This window comes from Monopterus albus, unplaced genomic scaffold (genome assembly GCF_001952655.1).
Source record: "Monopterus albus unplaced genomic scaffold, M_albus_1.0 scaffold290.1, whole genome shotgun sequence".
Classification (NCBI taxonomy): domain Eukaryota; kingdom Metazoa; phylum Chordata; class Actinopteri; order Synbranchiformes; family Synbranchidae; genus Monopterus; species Monopterus albus.
Window position 1 is genome coordinate 994,346 of NW_018128170.1, and position 21,637 is coordinate 1,015,982.

The 21,637-nt window shown below is 39.5% G+C and overlaps 2 protein-coding genes and 1 pseudogene across 5 annotated transcripts; 2 read left to right on the top strand and 1 right to left on the bottom strand.

Moving 5' to 3' along the window:
- Positions 1 to 20: 20 nt before the first annotated feature.
- On the top strand, positions 21 to 3,099 carry LOC109973367 (putative deoxyribonuclease TATDN3). Of its 2 annotated transcripts, none has more exons than XM_020622892.1 (10): positions 21 to 291; positions 393 to 425; positions 507 to 580; positions 653 to 737; positions 1,049 to 1,111; positions 1,214 to 1,323; positions 1,626 to 1,681; positions 1,775 to 1,887; positions 2,492 to 2,572; positions 2,846 to 3,099. In XM_020622892.1, exons 1-10 carry the CDS (start codon positions 238 to 240, stop codon positions 2,987 to 2,989), a joined length of 813 nt encoding a protein of 270 aa, XP_020478548.1. In that variant the 5' UTR covers positions 21 to 237; the 3' UTR covers positions 2,990 to 3,099. The 2 variants fall into 2 exon arrangements, with proteins under 2 accessions (XP_020478548.1, XP_020478549.1); XM_020622893.1 differs by having other exon boundaries at positions 2,495 to 2,572.
- Positions 3,100 to 3,945: 846 nt separating this feature from the next.
- On the top strand, positions 3,946 to 20,164 carry coq8ab (coenzyme Q8A, genome duplicate b). 3 transcript variants are annotated; one of them, XM_020622909.1, is made up of 16 exons: positions 3,946 to 4,354; positions 5,064 to 5,222; positions 7,561 to 7,869; positions 7,984 to 8,050; positions 9,536 to 9,607; positions 10,572 to 10,697; positions 12,405 to 12,490; positions 12,569 to 12,709; positions 12,794 to 12,875; positions 13,013 to 13,106; positions 14,706 to 14,847; positions 15,528 to 15,635; positions 15,732 to 15,797; positions 16,381 to 16,467; positions 17,507 to 17,839; positions 20,046 to 20,164. In XM_020622909.1, the coding sequence occupies exons 2-15, from the start codon at positions 5,088 to 5,090 to the stop codon at positions 17,798 to 17,800; spliced, it is 1,809 nt and encodes a 602-aa protein (XP_020478565.1). In that variant the 5' UTR covers positions 3,946 to 4,354; positions 5,064 to 5,087; the 3' UTR covers positions 17,801 to 17,839; positions 20,046 to 20,164. The 3 variants fall into 3 exon arrangements, with proteins under 3 accessions (XP_020478565.1, XP_020478564.1, XP_020478566.1); XM_020622908.1 differs by lacking the exon at positions 20,046 to 20,164 and having other exon boundaries at positions 17,507 to 19,933; XM_020622910.1 differs by lacking the exon at positions 20,046 to 20,164 and having other exon boundaries at positions 5,069 to 5,222; positions 17,507 to 19,933.
- Positions 20,165 to 20,213: 49 nt separating this feature from the next.
- The window catches only part of LOC109973352 (zinc transporter 2-like), a 2,720-nt pseudogene continuing 1,296 nt past the window's right edge, over positions 20,214 to 21,637 (bottom strand).

Here is a 21,637-nt window from a genome sequence, read left to right on the forward strand (position 1 = left end):
AAACAGGATAAAGCCGATGAACGCCGCTTCTGTAGCACAGACGCCTCCCATGGTTGAAACACCGGAGACGTTCGTTACGTCGCCCCGTTTATTCGCCGTCGAACTTCGACCAATCAGATCAAGAGAGTGCCGGGCAACTGCGTTAGATCTCGCGTTACTCGCGCTAATGTGTTCACGCATGCCCAGACCGCGTTTCTTTCAGTAAATGAGTAATGTTTTCAACAATAGAACGTCCACATGCACGGGTTTATTGACTGTCACTGTCATATCTCTGCGGGGGATTTTGACAAGGTATTACTGCACTTTAACAGGATATACGTGAGTATTTTTGTCTTTTGAATATCTTATAAGAAAGTTGATTTTTTTTCTCTCTCCCCTGTTTTCGTTGTCAGGACATAGAGGAGGTGATAGAGAATTCAAAAAAGGTGAGCCATCTCTGCTAGATATCATTCAGTGTAGTTATTATTGTGTATTTTAGGTAATTTCTCTACTTTGTTATTTCCAAGGCCGGATTGTTGGCACTTTTAGCCGTGGCAGAGCATGTCGGGGAATTTGAAAAGATAATTGCGCTGTCACAGAGGTAGCTATAGTATAATAATAGTAGCTATCAGTTTAATGTATTGTGGATACTGACGGTTTTGCTTTTTCTTAGGTTCCCAGGTTTTATCTTCCCCTGCTTAGGAGTTCACCCTGTTCAAGAGGTTTCCCCAGAGCATCAGAGGAGTGCTTCCCTCGAGGTAGGGTCGAGTTTATAGGGTTGGTTCACCTAATTACTTTTAACAAAGGTAGCTCTTATTTGAGGTGGTCCAGGTCCTACCATAGCTAGTTTTTATATATGTTTAACTGTCTGGGGGTTTAGTGAGTGATATGTCAAACCCTGGGGTAATAAAAGTACAACTATCAATGTGGCTCTGTAACAGCTCAGGTAAGAAATAAAAATGTTTTTTGTGATTAGGTGCTAATTAACTATTTAAAAATATAACACTACAGTTCACTGGATTATTTATGTTTTTTGCAGTCATGTTACAGTCTAGATGTTTTTTTGAAGGATCTAGGTGCTGCTCTTCCTGTCATAGAGAAATACAAAGACCACCTTGTGGCTATCGGGGAGGTAAAGATTCACTACCTCTACTGTGACTTGAGTAGCACTTTACTGTCCTGACTTTGTTTGGTTCTATGTTACCTTTAACTCCTTTTCCTATTTTTGATGTAGGTTGGTTTGGATTTTACACCCAGATATGTCAGCAATGAGACCGATAAAGAGAGCCAGAGGCAGGTCCTCATTCGTCAAGCACAGATAGCCAAAGAACTGGATCTCCCTCTGTAAGTCATGTAGATTTTAAGTCAAAAGAACAGACCATATTTAACAGTTTCTAAAAATATTTTGATGTTGAGGGTTGCTGTCCTGCAAAACAAATTGGACTATAGGCATTTTTACAATGTTTACAGGCAGGTTAACCAGAAAATATGTGACAAGACATGTATTTGTGTGTCATATTAATAAAATATTCTTCTGCAATTCTGCTTTTTTTAAAATGAGAATTATAAAATCCCCTGAAGACATACAGCAGACTTAACAATTTCTCCAACATGCCCGCCTGAGCCACTTTTGTGATTATTTCTAGAAATGTTCATTCACGGTCCGCTGGAAGACCCACCATACACCTCCTTAAAGAGCAAGGTATACGCTAAATTTGGGCTCTTAAGTTTATGTGTGGATTAATCACTTGCTTGAATATTTGAGAAGTAAACTTATTTTCTGAAATGTCACTAGGAGTTGAAAAAGCCCTGCTTCATGCTTTTGATGGGAAGCCATCTGTTGCCATGGAGGGAGTGAAAGCTGGATATTTCTTTTCTATTCCACCCTCCATAATACGGAGTGAACAGGTAATTCTAGTTTAACCCAATCTCGCCTTCGCTTCCTGAAACACTCCTGAGCTGGAAAGCATGTTATGTTACTGTGACAAACGGCAACATTGAGTTGTCATTATATGTGGCATAACCACATATTAAACAGATTTTGTTCCATTAGATTGAATATAGTTTTAAACATTGCCATTCTTAGTGTGGTGATACATTATTTAAACTCGCAATAAATGATCCGTGATAATCTTGCAGCACCTCTTCCCAAGGCACCTCGGGGTGCTGCAGCACTCACTTTAGGAACCGCTGGTTTAGGGAGCACTGCTGTTTCAACTGTATCATCATTTTTGGAAGGTGTATTTTGTGCTGCTGTTTTAGCTAGTTGTACCTAATAAACTGCCAACTTGAGTGTATGTGTAACTAGACAATTAATTTTATTGACATAGTTACAAATTGAACATCTTTGTCATGTTATCATTTACAGTTTACACAACTTAATTACTTCCACCGTCTCTTCAGACAGTGCTGACATGTTTACTTTGACTTTGTTTCATTGGTTTGCATTATCACTGTCAGTGTTAATAATTGATGGTGGTTTCTTTGTGTATTTTTTTGATTTTACACCAAGAAGCAGAAACTTGTGAAACAGTTGCCATTAGAGAACATCTGTTTGGAAACTGATTCACCTGCTCTGGGTCCAGAAAAGCAGGTAAAATGTTTGTTTCCTCAGAATAAAATCCAAGCTGAGGATATTTTCCAGTAGTGGATGTGTGTGATATATATATTTTTTTGTTTTCTTTTAAGCTATGCTGTATTTTAGGTTTAGACCTCCATTTCTTATATTTTTCTTTTGCATTCATATTTGTAACATATGTCACTAAAAATGTACTCTTGTGTTTCTCATTGGTTGCTCTCTTAAAAGACTTCCAGTTTTATTTATCTGCTCATGTCTTATCCTTCTTTTATTGTGTCCTGCATGCAGGTGAGAAATGAGCCCCAAAACATCTCTATCGCTGCTGAGTACATCAGTAAGATCAAAGGTGTGTCACTGGAAAAGGTGGTGGAGGTGACCACACAGAATGCCCTCAGGCTCTTTTCTAAGCTAAAATTGGCCATCAAACCCTGACGGAGTCTGTTACCTTTGTGATCTTTTTAAATACCTTAATGTGGACCTCTTGATTAAATCAAGCTGCCCTGAAGTATAAATAAATAAAAGCAGGATTGAGAAAAGTGAAAGCCATTTACTTATCTCCATGTATGATGTTATTAAATAAATGGAGAGAACAGTTTAACATTCTAAGTTGCATATTTTTATGTGTGTGACAAATTTGAAACACCCAACAATTTATAAACAGCTAGTCATATAACAAGTACAGCAGCTTGCTGACATCAGTCACAGTAAGTATATATAATATTATTTTCTAGGAACTTGTATCTTATCCAAGTACACTCATTTACCATTTATCAACTGCAACCTATGAAGACTAATGCAGTCTAACATAACAGTCCTGCATTAAATCCTGCCTTCATTATTTTTTTTCTGTTTTTTTTTGGTGAAACTGATTCAGGGAGGTGATACTGTTGAACTCTATTACATTACACTAAGAAGTGTCTCTTATTTTGCCTAAATTAGAAACATCTCTTTATATTGTATTTCATACAGTGGCATCTTTCTCAGTGCCTAAATGATACTACATTTCGAAAATAAAGTTATTTACTAACAAAGCTGTTTTTGAGACCAACATTTTATTAGTTTTACACATCATTTACACATAGACAAATGCTTGTGCAGATATGAATTAAAGAAAGAAAATAGTAACATAGTCTGTATTTGTAAGTGATTTGTGTCTCAAAATGACTTATCTTTAATTTAATAAACTTATTTAAAATATGTATATGTTTTATTATATTCTATTATACTGTTAGTGTTTTGTTTGGGGTTAATCTGAAAGGTACATGCCAGAACAAAAGTACTGTTAAGTGTTCTGTACTTAATGCCGTACCTAATGCTTCTTTTAAGTAGTGTTATAATAAACTATTTTCTTTCAGTTGGATTATTATCCTGGAAAATGTTTTTGTTTGTATTTTATAATTGCAGCTAATATGTGTTCACTATAAAATCCGGACTGTGGGTGTCCCGTGAACGCAGCGCATGTGCAGTTCATGGACCTCCCAGAGCGGACCGGACACGTCAGCATCGCTTGTTACACTGAGCCGTGGCTGATAGACGGTTTGTGCAGTCAGTATGGAAGCTTGATAGCCGGCGCCAGCGCCTGAACTTTGCCTCACTGGCCCGCATTCGATAAACCTTCCCCGGTGTCACCTCGGGGGAAACTTTTCTTCAGGCGTGTCTTCCGCCTTGCTGTCGAGGTGGAGTTTGGGTGTTTACAAGTTGTACCAAGTCAAATCAAGATTAACGGCGGCTTGTGCGTCCGTTGAGCAATGCTGGCTGCATTGAGCTGAGAGGACATCTGTTGTAAAGCTTCTGTTGGTGAGTAGAACTTAAATTTCCCTCGTCAGCTTCATTCATTGTGAGTCAGTTCAGCAGAGAGTTTGTTTTAAAACCTCTGAGCGTGCATGTTTTTGCATTTCTGCCCATTAACACGAGGACAGCCAAGTTAATATTAGACCTTTTGTTAGTGTTTGATTAGATTGGTTTGCCCAAGCATTGTATTGATGTGGAGCTATTTTATTTCTGCAAGCATTGGAGTATAGCCCAAGGTACACCAAACTAAAACTAATTCAGTCTAATATAACGGTCTTGCAGTTAGCCCCACTATCATCATAAAGGTTTATGATGATAGTAATGTTCAGTTTTGGAACATTTGTTTTCTAGAAGTGTTGATTCAGTTGTACAATCATTCTGAAGCTGTGGCTTTTACGGTTGTTGGCTGTACTGAGTTATACAGATGGTTGTTATTTACAGTAGCCAAGCCTCAATAAAACAAAATAGAAAATCTTCTTAGTATAATACCATACAGTCCAACAGCACAACAAACTACATCCTCCAAAATGCTCATATAGTTGAATTTACACCTCTCTAAAACATTATCAGCAAAAAGTGGGCATTATCACCTTTATGAATTTACTTTATAGCAGGACTTATATTAGTATTAGTTAGGTGTACCTAATAAACTGGTGTTGTCCCATATCTCATCCATCACACCTCATGGCCTAAAATAAACCTGATGTTATTCCAGTTTAGGTGTAAACAGGACGGTACCATGACAGGGGACACGGTGGTCTGGAGGGGCCTGATCTGGGTGAAGCAGGCAACCTGCAGAGCTTCACCAGGCAGCCTGCCTGGCAACAGGAACCAGAGGCTGGTAGCCTTCCATCACACCACCGGATCACAAACGGTGAGCAGTCGGCCATGATGTGGCCACCACGCTGCTGCAGAGCTGGGTAGAGGTTCACAAGCATGCTGCACAGACACCTCTGTGCTACCTTTATCTTGTCAACACCACAACAATAGTGATCAGGGTTATCAGGCAGGTTATGCTGGAATAAAGCCATCAGGAGAGGAGCTCAGTTGTAAAGCATTCAGTGAAGGAGTCAGCTGATGGTTTTAACAGCTTAGAAATGACGTGTGAATTGCTTTCCACTTAATTTGTTACTTTGAGGGAACATTAAGCTTCCAAAACAACATTTAGATCACTGGTTCTCAACTCTCCTTCAAAAGAAGCATTTTCTAAGTGTGTCCCCTGGTCACAGCTTGTCCACCAACTAGTGAGTTTTCTCTTGATTTGATTTATTTGATTAATTATTAGAGGTCTTTAGATGAAAAACAATCAAATGTTTCACAATCAAGCAAACACTAGAGACAGACCCCAAAAGTAAAATCAGGTTTGTGTAGCCAGACAATGTTTTGTTTTATCATTTATCATCTTGTGACCCCTCAGAGGAGTCTTGTGACCACCAATTTAAACAGTCACAAGACACTAAAATGCAGCTAAAATCACAAATTCTCCCTACTGTCTCTACGTCTTTCCTGCCATACAGTACAGGCATGTGCCAAAAAATTAGAATATCAAGGAAAAGTCCATTTATTTCAATAATTTGTTTCAAAAAGTGAAACTTGTATGTTATATTAGTTCACTGCACACAAAGTGAAATATTTCAAGCCTTTATTTGTTTCAATTTTGATGATTATGGATTAAAGACAAAAAAAACCCAAATCCAGTATTTCACAAAATTAGAATATCATGACAAAGTTCAACATTGTAGGCTCCCTGTGTCCCAATCTAGTCAGCTAATTAATGCAAAACACCTGCAAAGGTTTCCTCAGCCTTGAAATTGTCTCAGTCTGGCTTAGTAGGCTTCAGAATCATGGGGAAGACTGCTGACTTGACGGTTGTGCAGACGACCATCATTGACACCCTCCATAAGGAGGAAAAGTCTCAAAAGGCAATTGCAAAAGAAGCTGGATGCTCACAGAGCGCAGTATCAAAGTATATTAACAGTGTTAAGAAGAAGGGAAGAATGTGGCCGGAAAAGGTGCAAAAGTGACAGGGATGACCGCAGCCTTGAGAGGATTGCCCATCAAGGGCGATTCAGAAATCTGGGGGAGCTTCATAAGGAGTGGACTGAGGCTGGTGTCAGTGCATCAAGAACCACCACATACAGACTTCTGCATGACATGGGCTACAGCTGTAGAATTCCAGGCGTCAAGCCACTCCTGAACCAAAAACAACGTCAGAAGCGTCTGTGCTGGGCTAAGGAGAAACAGTACTGGTCTATTGCCCAATGGTCCCAAGTCCTGTTTTCAGATGAAAGCATATTCTGCATTTCATTTGGAAATCAAGGTCCCAGAGTCTGGAGGAAGACCAGAGAGGCACAAAAGTCAAGCTGCTTAAAGTCCAGTGTGAAGTTTCCACAGTCAGTGATGGTTTGGGGAGCCATGTCATCTGCTGGTGTGGATCCATTGTCTTTTATCAAGTCCACAGTCAACGCAGCTGTCTACCAGGAAATTTTAGAGCACTTCATGCTTCCCGCTGCCGACAAGCTTTTTGGAGCTGAAGATTTTATTTTCCAGCAGGATTTGGCACCTGCCCACACAGCCAAAATTACCAGTACCTGGTTTAATAGCCATGGAATAACTGTACTTGATTGGCCGGGCCGCCTTGATGCAGTAATTAATGCAAAAGGAGGCCCAACAAAGTACTGAGGACATAATACAGTACATTAACACACTTTTCAGAAGGCCAACATGTGTTTAAGATCCTTTTTTTATTGGTCACATGAAATATCTTAATTTTGTGAAATACTGTATTTGGGGTTTTTTTTGTCTTTAATCCATAATCATCAAAATTGAAACAAATAAAGGCTTGAAATATTTCACTTTGTGTGTAGTGAACTAATATAACATACAAGTTTCACTTTTTGAAACAAATTATTGAAATAAATGGACTTTCCCTCGATCTAATTTTTTGGCACATACCTGTACACCTGTAACTGCAGCACTAACAGTAGCCTTCACACACATGGGTCTTAGGTACAAATACTAAAACACATTTACACTTAATAAATGTTTGTTTGATGGGGTAAACATGGGGGATGTACAGCCCTGAACAGACCTGGTCCCCAGAGCTGCTGTTTCTTTTGCCTGGCTGGTGATTCCATCCTTGAATGTTGTCATGTGCTGTCAATTCTGCAAACCTTATAACTTACTTAAATGAACCACGTTTTATCATCCAGGAAACGTTCACCAAACAACAAGAAGTTTGCACCCACAGAGCCACAGCAGTGCATTTTCGTAGATACTCGACTGTGGGAGTTTGTATTAGCAGCTGTTTCACTAGAAGTGTGAATGGAGGTCAGGGGCCCTGCAGTGGAAGATCCAGCTCAAAGCGGCTAAAGTACCGCAGGGACTGGTCAAGTCATCTGTTCTCTGGACATACGAGATTATTTAACCAGGACAACTACACAATGGGGCGGCTGATATCGGAGGACGTCGATAAAGCAAGAACCAACAAGAAAGCAGACATTAAGCAACATAAGCAAGTGGTATGCACTCTAAGACCTTTTTTTTAATCAGTGTTTGAATAATTTCGATCAATGTTGAACAGGAGCATTTTATTTGTCTTTTGTCAGTCAAGTTTAGTTCTTTTTCAATTTCAGCTCAGTGAAAAAGCCAGAGAGAGGAAGGTGCCCGTCACACGGTTAGGAAGGCTGATGAGTTTTGGAGGTAGGTGTGTGTGTGTGTGTGTTGGTACGTTGGTCCTCTTACACCTGCTGTTTTAGCTCATGGCCAGAGGAGAGCGACACGAATTATTACCATAGTCCTCATCACCATAAAGGTCTCTGTTCATTATCAGAATCCCTAGACTAGGATCTGCAGGGAATGTAAATATGGAAAGCTACTGCCAGTGTCCCCTGCAGACAGTGGGAAATTACTGGGCAGCTGTCAGGTGCTGTGAAGGTGGGAGCGTGTGTGACTGTGACTCAGCACAGGCAGAAAATTTGTGTGTGTGTGTTTGAGAAAGAGAAAGAATTAGACTAAACACTTGTCATGTTTGCTTTATGTGAATCACTAGCAGGGGTCTCAAAGTGTAGGACTGTTGATTGGCTATGTTTTTATACAGCTTTTCACATTCACTGAATTTTCAGAGCCCTTTTCTTGTATTTATAACCCCAAATCAGAAAAAGTTGGGATGGTATGTAAAATTAAAACTGAAAATAGTGATTTGTAAACCATCTGTACCCTGTATCGCATTATTTGACCTCATCAATTTTATTCTTTGTGCAAAATAAACATTCATTTCAGTTCTGATGCCTGCAACAGAATTCATGCTTACTTGCTTATAGTCTTCTTCTTTCCTTCTTTTTCTGGTGCGTTGCTTCGTCTTTTGCTGCCTCCTGTTGCTCAGTGGAATAGGGTGAAACCATTAGGAATGTCTGTTGTGTCATCCGAGTGCACATGTGCCTGCGTCAGTTAGTTAGTTGGAAATGAATGTGCAGCAATTTTAGTAAATGATTAGTCATTTTTAAGCAAAAAAAAAGGTAATTGGTTTGATTATTTCTGTGACATTTCATAGACTAAAAGATAAATCAAAAACATACAGAAGATTGATCAGTCATAAAAATAATACTTGGTTGAGCGTTTTTGAGTTTATGTAATGTTAAGTTGTTATATACAAATGAAACATGACATCTTAATTTAGAGCATTTATTAGCTCAAGATACAACTGTTTCTGATAAGTTGTGCAAACAAGTCGTAGAGCACCAATCAGTGTTTTGGTTTTTTTTTGTTTTTTTTTTTTGTTTCACAGTCATTTTGGATTAAGCTGATGGGGTTTGCATTGCTAACCGTGGTCACCAGTTTTCCAGCACTGGGCTGTGGCAGGTGCCAAGTCCTTCACACGACCAGAATTGCAAAGTATCTGTAGCTGAGAAAATGTTTTAGGGAGTCCTGCTAATATAAAACCTGTTGTCGGTCATTAGCTCGCTTCTCATCAAAGGGCAGCATACTTATCGCATAGTGCTGCTGTTTCTTGGCCTGAGTTTGCCCTTGAACTCTCAATGGACCCCATGTTGCCTGAGTGCTGTTATCATGTTCTGTTTTGTTGCTGCTGTTATCAGATGCAGAATAGGGCATCAGAAAGGGTAAGGCTGTGGGCATTCCAAACAATAAAAGGAAGACAATTGACTGATGATGTTAACTTCTTTGCAGGTCTGGCCATTGGACTCAGCTTTGGGGCAATCGCTGAAGTGGCCAAAAAGAAGTTTAAACCTCAACCACCAGGTGATAAGAGGATGGTTTTCATTTATTTATTATTTAAAGGTAGTGATCAGGTTTTAGTGGTAATATTATGAATGTCTAAGCTAATGTATGTGGTGATGATAAATGCTGCTGTTAAGAGTCATAGTATTTTAGATGGCATTTTTAACCCACATAGTGATATTAGCTTCAAATTTCATTTCAGCTTTTGGTAAATTGTGTGTAAACAGCTTATTTATAAGCTCATTTGCTTTTAAAACAGATTTTAAAATGGTTTCATACTGTACAGAAAGAGCATGTTAGAGCTAGGCCTGACTATTTCAGCATTTTCTTGGGTAACAGTAAAAAATGTGTTGTAAGCACCAAGTCTGAAAAACAACCTGAAAGTATCAGCTGCTTTGGCATCGTTTTTTCTTATTCTTTAATTTTCTATTAAATCGAAGCTGCCATACAGGAGTGAAGAACATCCATCTGTGACTTTGGTATTGGCATCATTATAAAATTGGACAAAACCCAGTTCTAGGCAGATTATACAGTTATAGTAAAAAAGGAACTTGGTCTCCTAATAAAAAGAGGAAGGGTGTGTTTTTCCAGTTCAAACCGTTTAGTCAGTGCCACGCACCAGAAGCAGGACACATTAATGGAGGCGCCACCAACAACATCAGAAGAAATCTTACACTTTTATGAGATATAGCACATCACACTGACATGTCAGAATAGGTGGGAGAGAGGTAGAGACAGTAAGTTATAGTTCTGTGCTGAAAACAGTTATACTGAAAGTGTTAACGAAAGAATACAAATAAACAAAGATCTGGTGCTTACTAATAGTTTTTGCAATTCCTTTCTCCATTACTGCTGAATCATAGCCTGTGTATAGAGATGGACAACATGTCGCCCATTGTGTCAAATCTGCCATAAAAAATATTGCTGTCTGCTGCTGAAATGTAGGCACACATGTACTGAAAGATTTAGATGTAATTTTTTTTAGGTCATAAGAAAGCCATACTGGATTCAAGTGCCTTCCTTTCTGAAGCCAACGCTGAAAGAATTGTTCGGACTCTGTGCAAAGTTCGAGGTGCTGCTCTAAAGCTTGGACAGACACTCAGTATTCAAGGTGAGGTATCACATCAAACAAAGAATTAATCTTCCAAGTACCATGATATGGGGATACAAGGGCATTAAGACCTCACCACACTGCCTGCCTACAGTTATGGACTAAATGTATCGGTGTGCACGTGAAGGTTCAACTTTCATCAGAGACCAAACACAGACAATAGGCCGGTGCCTCAGCATCCCAGCAGCCCTTCAGCATGTTTCTGATTCACTCACTGGCAAACAGACAAGATCCCTTGGCCAACAGGGAAATGTCATCAACGAAAATAAACCTCAGGCCAGTTGAACACAATAAGTGGCGTTCCAACCGAGATATTGGAGGCAGCAGGGCCTCCAGTTGACTTTGCACGGCCCAGTTCCAGATTATCACGCCTTATCAGACGCACAGAGGCATTTGTTTTTAGAGATAAATTGCTGGCAATCTTTCAAAAACACTTGTTTGCTGTTTTTAAGGTGGTTTTAAAATGCTCAGAGCCTTTTCTGAATCAAGTATTATTCCATCCACTCTGCTCACAAAAATAGTTTTTAACCAGGTTTTTTATTTCCTGATCCAAAAGAAGGTAGTACAGCTTTGTGTAAACTTTTTGTTACAGCTGAAACTCTTGATCATATGAGTTAGAGCTGAAACAATTAGTCATTCAATCCATGGCCAAAAAATTAATCTGCAGCTATTTTCTTCTTATTTGAAGCTACCTGCCTAATTTATTTTCAGACTAGGGGGCCGGTGAGACTCACAACTGACACCCTAAGACGCTCCTACCCGCTCTTTGCCCCTTCCCATCACGCCCTGTTTCCTAGCCATGTTATAAACTATGGATGCCTGGTTGCAACTATTTGTACAGAATGCGTCCTCCAGTCTGGAGCTAGCGTTAGCTAACTAATGAGTAGCGATGTGAGATGCCGCATATTTGCTTTTCAATACCAAGTAAAATCTGGGCTAATATCGACAATACTGATGCTTTGTGCAAAGGAACGAGGGAAAAGACACAAGACAACAGAGAATGATGGAGAAGAGGACATAGGCTCGAAGGTGTATCGGTATTGCTACATTTGTCAATCCAGCAGCACACTCTGGTTACTAATGTTACACAGAGCTCTCTCTCTCTCTCTTTGTCCCTCCCTTCTCTGTGCAAAACAACATGACCTCCTCGCTCTCTGGCAGCCACTGTTTTGTACTTGAAGCTCTTCTGTGGCTGGCTGTTTGAAATGATGACTCTTATAACCTTCCTGGGTGGCAGCTGGGGGATAATTTACAATCTGTTTTTACAACACAGTGAGAAAGAAAAGCGAAAATAACAGTAGGCAGCGGTGTATCATGGAGGGGGTAGTGTAGCAGATTGACACCAGGTCCTGTCCCATTTTCACTAGATTTATCAGACAAAGTGTAAAATCTTAGTGCTCCTTTAACATTTTGGTGATTTTGACCAGGAGTGTTTTGGTGTATACTGTACATTTTCATACACAGTCATTTATTTGTTTATATTTTTGCATCATGCTAAATTAGCAAAGAGATATGACACCTGCAAAGCAGTGGCATTTTTTCAATGAGTTATTTATTTATGTTCAGAGTTATTGTGAAGAAAAAGACTTCCCAGTGTCCGTTTAAAAAAATGTCCTATTTTAACAATGCACACATTTTAACAGCTAGTTTACTAAAACGGGTGTCAAGTTGGCTTGTTTCACTGTACCAATGTCATCTTCCTCTCAGATGACGCCTTTATCAACCCTCAGTTGGCCAAAATCTTCGAGCGTGTTCGACAGAGTGCAGACTTCATGCCCACCAAACAGATGATGGTAAAGTACAGAGAGCTGTTAATTAAACAACACAGCCTCGGTAAATCAAGCATAAGACAGTTTGGTATGTCTCTGCAGAAAGCCATCAGCAGCGACCTCGGCCCAAACTGGAGGGACAAACTGGAATACTTTGAGGAGAAGCCATTTGCAGCTGCATCTATCGGTCAGGTGCATTTAGCCAGGCTGAAGGATGGCAGAGAAGTGGCCATGAAGATTCAGGTAAGAGGAGTGTGCACAGAGATAAAACGGAAGCAAACCCTGACAACATACAGTGAATTTTGAAAAATCAAATCTTTCTTTCAGTACCCTGGAGTTGCCAAGAGTATCGACAGTGATGTGAATAATATCATAACTGCTCTGAGTTTGAGCAACACACTTCCTGATGGTAACATTTCTTCATTTTTATGATAACAGCTGCTATTGTCTGCTGTCCATAACCTCTGCAGTTGTCAATATACTAACCTTCACCAGCAGTGTGAATGTCACGATTCTCAGCTTTTTAACATTTGCCCTCTTGTACAGGTCTGTTTCCTGAGCACCTTATTGAGGTCATGAGTCGGGAGTTGGCGCTGGAGTGTGATTACATAAGGGAGGCGCAATGTGCAAGAAAATTTCAGTGAGTTCACATCTTTTTGCTACACAGTTTGAGTTAAGGATTCATTTTACACCATGTCTTAGCAAGAACGTCCACTACACTGAGCCACACGTTGTAGGAACATTTCCCAACCTGTTTTTTCTTGTGACACCTCGTCATAGGTTGCATGTCCATAAACTTTAAGCAGCTCAACTGTACACTGATTTCCCCTCTGACTGTTTTATATAAATAATATTTAGAGGTGTGAAAGGGTAAAGCTGCAGCATTTTATAAGAATTATTGCTTTGCAGTTTTATGCCTCCGCCAACCAGTCAAATTCATGGGTATGGGACGAAAGTGAGGTCACTGACCTTGACCTTTTTACCACGAAGATCTACTCAGTTCATTTTTGAGTCCAAGTGGACATTTGTGCCAAATTTGAAGAAATCCCCTCAAGGTGTTCCTCAGATATCGCATTCACAAGAATAGGTCGGACAACCTGAAAACATGATGGCTGTTACTGTCAGTGTTTAAAATGTAATGTCCAGGTTTGGGTTTAGGATATGAAGTAGTATATTGCAAGATCCTTTTTAGCCTTTGTATTCATCCGGGTAAGCAGGTTTTGCTGCTGTGTTTTTGCACCGCACATCCCAGAATTCACTTTTCTGTTGATGAGTGTTTTGGTAGGAGCCATTATTTCTGTTGCCTGTTGAGTCATGGTGGCTACCACTGCTCATGTTCACTACAAAGTATGTTATTCTGCGGTTGTTCAAAACAAATGGTTTTTCCTGGAAAGACAACAGATGTCCGACAATGTTGGGCTTTGGTAGAACCTCTGTTTGTAGCGTCGTTGCCATAACATAAATACGGATGTTGACTGTCATCAGAAGAGCCAAATGTCATGTTCATATGTCTTGTTTTCTCCTAACAACAGTCCAAAACCCAAAGATACTCGGTTTATAATGAGCTGTCACTCATATAGAGAAGTGTCACTCGACTCTGCTCTACAGTTATTTTTAGCATCTTTCAGTTGATTGTTTTGATGTCACAGCTTCATTTGTCGTTGCTCCCTCCCAGCGGGTTCACTCTTATCAGTGTCATTTACAGCAGCAGTTGGCTTCTGTTTTCAGCAGAAACGCTCCGGTAAACCGACTCTCCTTCACCGGTTCTGCACAAACACCAGACACACACAGTTAGCAAATAGCTGGTGAACATAATGGTGCATTTAGCAGCTGGACAGACAGATATTTTTCTCAGGTGTTTATAGAGACCAAAACAGCAATGCCCTAACTTTGTTTGCTAACAAGTTCACCATTATCAATTTGAAATGTGATTAAAAATTGTTGTATTCATGCCATCTTTCCACTGCCCCCAAGTGGCCAAAATATCAGTTATCTGACAAGTGACAGTTTTCCAGAGCAGTCATTATATTTGTTGAATCAACTTTGTTCCTGTTGTCTTTTAAATAAGAGTGGGAAAAAATGCTACATACTGAAAAATGTACCTTTAATTTTTGACCAGGAAGCTACACAACCCGATGTTCCAGTAAAGATCTATGTCCATCGTTGTGTTGGGCCTTTGTTGTCGATGTTTTATCACAGTTTTTTTTTTTTTTTTTTGGCTTTCAACTTTGTGATGCAGAGAGCTGCTGAAGGATCATCCTTTCTTCTTGGTGCCTGATGTCATTGAGGAGCTGAGCAGCCCCCATGTCCTCACCACAACACTGGTGCCCGGTTTCCCTCTAGACCACGCCACAGATTTCTCTCAGGAACTCAGAAATGAGGTACAGACGCTTAGGCCGCCCAGATCTCTGCACCACTTACAGTACAATGTACACTGTGATACTGCCAAGTGGAAGTGGAAGTGTGAAAACCTCAAGACACATGTCGCCACATCATTGAGCCTTCACTTGCCAGTCTTTTACAGTGGTGGAAGAAGTACTCAGATTCTTGGCTTAAGTAGCAATACCCATATAAATACAAGTAGAAGTCCTGCATTCAAAATGTTACTTGAATACAAACGTTTTGGCATCTAAACATAAAGTACTCATTATGCAAGATGACACAGTTAACATTGTGTCATATTATTGAATTATAATTACCAATGTATTATCGAGTACATCGCATTTGATTCTGCAGCTGGTAGCAGTTGAGCTACTTTTAATTTTATGCCTAAAATTACTCTTATGTATTTTGTGAATTTCACACTGGAACATTTTTTAATAATCTTATTCTGAAAAGTAACTAAAGTTGTCAAATGCAGTGGAGTGAGAAAATACAGTATCTATAAAATGTAGTGAAGCTAAAGTATGACGTAGCACAAAATGAAAATACTCCAAGTACAGATACCTCCAAATTGTACTTAAGTGCGGTACTTGAGTAAATGTACTTAGTTACTTTCCACCACTGGTATTTTAGCATCATTACACACAGTTTGTAATTCTTTGTTCTTTGCTTCTGCTAGATTTGTGAGCAGATATTGATTTTATGCCTACGGGAGCTTTTTGAGTTCAGGTACATGCAAACTGATCCAAACTGGTCCAACTTCTTCTTTGACCCGCAAACACACAAGGTCAGTTTGTCTCAGTCACTTCATAAACACACCACAGTTAAAATATTAGATGTTTTCCCCTTTTCATTGAGCTCCAGTGTGATTTTGTGTCTTTAGATTGCACTGTTGGATTTTGGAGCTACTCGGGGATTTGATAAAAGCTTCACTGATGCATACATTGAGGTGAGAAATGCAAAATGAAACAAATTCATGGCAGTGTATAGAGTATTTGTACAGTTTGCTATTGTGACATTTAATCAAACTATACTAACAGAAAATGTAATAAGATGTTATTTCATCTTGTTATAACAAAACAATCAACCTAATTTAAATGATAAACCGTTTTTTGTTAATGAGTGAATCCAATCAGTAAAGAGGAGACGTCGTAGGCCACGTTGACTGGTGGGACAAAATAAAGACGACTTGTTTATATTGTTTAGACTTTATTTCATGCTTGGGATGAGATGTAATATTACAAGAAATGTTTCTTCAAGTGAAATATTTTTATATACTGTAATAAGAAAACATAAGATGAAAATGTCTTGAAATGAGACACTGAGCATGTGTTTGTCATTCGGCAGCAATGTGCTGCTGTAAGAAAACAGTTTGGTCACGTTAAATTCATGAGCCAGCAATTGAAAACGGAAACATTTTGCCTGTTAAAGAAGTAAAAGCGATGGTGTGCTTGACTTTCATGCAGGTAAATGTTTCATTAGATCAGCAGTATTTTTCTTTACGCAGTGGACTCGTGTATTTCTCTCATCAGATTATTAAGGCAGCTGCAGATCAGGACAGAGGAAAGGTCCTGCAGAGATCCAGAGACATGAAGTTCCTCACAGGATACGAGTCAAAGGTAACAGACATTACAGCTGTCCCCACTAGAAACTGCAACAGTTATTTGAAGTGAAGTGAAATTTCTCCTGCGGGTTTGTTTTTTGTTTAAACTGCACTTTTCAGAGCCCAGATCTGCAGGAGAAATTTCACTTCTCTAAACCTCAAATCAGAGACTGATACCAAGGTGCCTCAGGGCTGTGAATCTACAGGTTTTATTTTCTGAAGAGGAATTAATTAGTGAAATGTTCTGATGTAATCTGACCCATATGAAAACAAAACCTGCCATACAAACAGAGAACAGCTGTCTCTGCGAATTGTTTAGTGATGATATGATCAAAAATGAGTGTCTAATCACATTGACATTTGTTTTCTTTGACTGGTGAAAAGAGGAACTACATGGACAGAACATTATATTATTATTATTTTTCTCCCACAGTGTGTAAACCCTGAGCAGAAATGTCAGTTTTTACCGTTTAAATGAATTAATTTAGTCATCACGCCAGTTACTAAATACCGCTTTGCCATATATATTTTTGATTGTTGGAGGATTTTTGGCAAAGTGTTATTTTTCATGTCTGTAAATTCCTAGTAAGTTTCCAATAACTGTAACATTATAGTAATTGCAGGTAAGACAGAGATGACTAAAGTTTCCTGTAGCAATGATGATAGTTTGTAATTAAGTTTAAATTGACTAGTTTGTTTCTTCCATGAAATTCCTCATGGAAAACAAAAGGTTTCTTAACTAGGAGCAAACAGTGGAGACTCCAGGATGTCACTGGTCATGGCCAAGAAATAATCCACACATCACCGACCATAACATGGCAAATATTGTTTACACACTTTGGTTTTTGAGCAGACTGAACAAACTACTTAATGATTAAATTTGTAAACTTCAGTTACTTCTGGCTACAGCCTTGCTGTTTGCAGTCATTGTGCTGACAGTCTGATAGCAATCGCTTCATGTTTAAAGAGATTTTCTCATCAAATTATTAAACAAAGCTAACTAACATTTACCTCAAGGTCTGATTAACTCCTGATGTTAATGTTATCCTGCTAAGGCAATGGAGAATGCCCACGTGGATGCAGTGATGATCCTCGGGGAGGCCTTTTCCTCTGAGGAGCCTTTTGACTTTGGAAGTCAGAGCACCACCAAGCGGATCCACTGCCTCATCCCCTTGATGCTGAGGGAGCGACTGACACCGCCACCTGAGGAAACCTACTCCCTCCACAGGAAAATGGGCGGTTCCTTCCTCATCTGCTCCAAACTCAAGGCTAAAATCCCCTGCAAGAACATGTTCCAGGAGGCCTACAACAACTACTGGAAAGATGGATGCCCCGGGGCAACAGACTAGCTGAGGGACTGGCACCAGGGGCTCCTAGCGTTGGCTGTGGTATGTTGAACAATTTAACTTGCACATTCTCACCTGTGAAGATATAATAGGGAAACCTGGACCAAATGATGTCCAGATATTACTTACTTTTTTTACAAGTAAACTGATGAGTACATAAACCGTAAAAATTGTCTGCTCCTTAAAACCTTTAATACGTGTGCTTGATATTCCATTTCTCGTCTTGACTTGACTTCTATCCAGACTAACTCTACACCAAAGGTATAACAGTCATTTCTATGTGTTGTTTGAATGAACTTGTGTGTACTGTAAAGCCTGATAACTGTGTCTGTATGGTATGAGGAACCGTTTTCCATCTGACCAGGACTGTCAGTTGAAATACTGATGTTGCAGAAACAAATCAGCGCAGATTGTTATTTTTAAAGCTATGACAACTGACTGAAATATTTAAACGTGAATCAAATGAAGGTGAAAATGTTTTGTTCTTGGGAAAAACGTGAAAAGGCTTACGACTAAGCTGTATAATAGGTCTAGTCGTATGTAAATTAAACAGCTGTTTCACTGGCTGTGTTTATACAGAATGACCATGAAAAAGGAGGTCCTAATCATTAGTATGGTGTCAAGAATATAAGGGGGATAAAATCTGACATTTTGCTTAATTAATTACCTAATTAATAAACTAAACTCAAACATGATCATTGCAATTGAATAAATATTTTATCACAGTTGTATGTTCGAGATTCTGAACATACAGAAATGATTAGTTGCTACCAAAACAGGAATCAGAAGTATGGAAGTAAATCCCCACCAGAAGGTTTGAAGGTGCGCTGGCATCGATTTGTAAACACAGGATCAGATGTGAGAGCATAATCTGGCCATGCATGCACTTGTTTGAGTCTACTCTGATATTTTTTTTTTCCCCTGTGTGAGAGTCTGTCAGCACAAAAAGTTTTGAAAGCGCACAAAACAGCTCGAGAGCGAGCATGCACAGATTGGTAAGAGTAGAATTGCATTTGAGTAGATCCCTGCTATTTGCTGAAATCATGTGTTACGCTCACAATTCTGACCCCGCTCACGCTCAGATCAGATTCTGCTCTTACACATATGTGCCTGTGTGCTCTTAAAATCTGATTTGCAAAGCAAATGGCACTCAAAACTTGTTTTGTGCGCTTTCAGAACATTTGTAACCTTGTGAAGAAATCTGAGGACTCAAACTAGTGCACGTGTGGCCGAATTACGCTCTCAAATCTGCGCCTGCACGTTCTCAAAATTGCCAGCTGAGTAGCACTCGAAATGAGGTTTGTTTGCCCTCAAATGTTTTGGTGGGGATCTACTTCCATACAGAAGTTTTGTACAAGTAGAATTTACAACTGCAAATAAATTGCAGAGTGGTATTAATCTGTACTCAGAACAGTCTGGCATTAAAACCTTTTTCTTAAATTGGATGGAAACGGTGCCACAACTCCCTGTAATGTAAAAATGTCCGGTTGTACCGCAAGCGGCTCTGAAGGATGAGGCAGAACAATCGGTGCTTGAGGAACCTCCTGCCTCATTGAGCCTTCTCAGTCCTTTGACGCTCCACTTGGATTGTGATGCTGGAGAAACCAAACTCCAAGCACAGCAGCTCTGTGGCCTTACTGAGTACGATCTGCATATCGGCGTCTTCCTCTGAAGACACAAGTAGACATTTCTTTAGGTAATGGTTTGCAGTAATCTTGAACATACAATATAGTATCGTCCACCTGTCCCTCCCCCTTCATGTTCAACACTTATTCTTAACTGGAGCTGTGCTGTATGTTTTCTTGATATAAATAAGCAGGTCTCATTTTGGGTTTCTTCAGTTTATCCTCAACACTAGTAACAGTTTGACCTTCACTGCAGAAGCCAGTCAGTGTAATAAAACCCAAACTTCCATGCAGTAAATTTTGTATTTTCACAGTTTAGCATCCATTTTGGTCTTCAGCACAACTCTGATCTCAGCTTCTATTTACTCGGATTCGCTACTTTATATTCAGGCTGTGAGGAACACGTACAACATATATGATTACAAGCTGTTACTAAAGACTGAGTATAATGAATACTTTTACTTTTGGTACTTACTCTACCTACTGTACTTTTGCCTAAATAAAATTTTGAAATCAGACTTTTACTTGTAACAGTATTTCTATACTGTGGTATTTCTGCGTTTACTGAAGGATCTGAGTACTTCTTAGCTCTGTAGATGTTGTTTCTGTTGACACTGACCCAGAAGTGGATGATGGTGGCAGCAAGCAGGACCCCGATGCTCTGCATCAGATGTCCCACCATGTGAATGAAAGCCGCCTTCACGCTGGTGTTGCTGTGTCAGTCAGCGTGTCTGTGCCTCCGATGCTCCCCATACCTCTGCAGTCAGATGGCGGGAAACCTGTGGCTGTGGCTATGTGAGGTACCAGGCTCCTGGAGGATCAGGACCATCCTAAATAAAACAAAGTAAAACAATTTTTAGAAGAGTGCTGACTGCCCACTACATAACAATTATACGGACAATGAGATCAGCCTACTGCCACTGCACACCCTGAGGTTATCAGCATGATCTGAATGTCAATATTGTAGTCACCATCAGCGATCCTGTGTATGGCTGATAAGACCAGCACTACTGTCACAGCCCAGATAGTCATAACTGACAGCAACATTCCCAGAATCTCTGTTTAACACAACAGAGTCATACAAAACATAAAGTGTACAAATGATGGTGATCATACTACAAAAACCAATTTATATTTTGAAAATTATCAACCACAAGGCAGTATGACTATGGCTTGACAGGACTCAGCTGAGAAGATTGATACCACTCATGTTTGTACATCAAGAATGGAGCTGGGAGCTAATTAGCCTAGCTTAGCATAAAGACCAGAGACTGGAGGAAATACACCTACCAAAACATGAGATTCACTTATGTTGTATCACGTTTGTTTAATGCCAACACAAAGAACTGCAAAAACACCAGTTTGTGCTTATGTGATCTCACCATTTCTTGATGAACATTAATTAGTAACAAGCTTTATGCTAATTGTCTCTTTGCTCTAGCTCCATGTTCAGGGCTGTAGCTAGGGTTTGAAAAACACTGAGGTTGTTTTTCTGTTCAAATGTGGTCAAATATTATACTCTAAACCTACACAAATCATCTTAGAAAGGTGTATCGGTGCTTTCTGTAATATTAGAATATAAACTCACCCCAGCTCCAGCTTTGTTTACATTTGATGCATTTAAGAGACTGATATAAACTCAGTCTGAAAAAAAAAAAATGTTGAACTATTCCTTTAACTGAATGATGTGCAGAGGAATTGAAAAACACTTTGGTTAATGGGGGGGAAAAACCAAAAATGTATATATGTATGCAAACATGAAGATAAAACTGACAACTTATAGTCCATAGTTATTAAAAAATAAATAAATAAATCTGTGCAGCACAAAGTGTCAAAGTGCAGGCTCTCTCACCTGCTCGGTGCCAGCCAAAGGTCATGGTGTGTGTCTCGGGCCTGGATGATACTCACAGAGAGAAAATGCTTATCATGATGCTTCCAAATCGGTCACAAGGTGAACCGTGTCTGTCATGATGGCCAGACTGTGAGCAGCGTATCCACCTGCAGAGGAGAGGAACAAGGTATGTGTGTGTTTGTGAACTGAAAGAAGAGCATTGTTAGGACAGAGCCAGACTCTGCATGAGTAAAGACCAAGTGCCTTACAGGCATTTTATCTCCACAGTTAATATGTACAGTTTACTGTGTTATGAGAGTTCAGACAGGCATACATGTAAATTGCAACTGGCAGAGGTAATTCTAGTTTTTTTTTTTTTTTTTT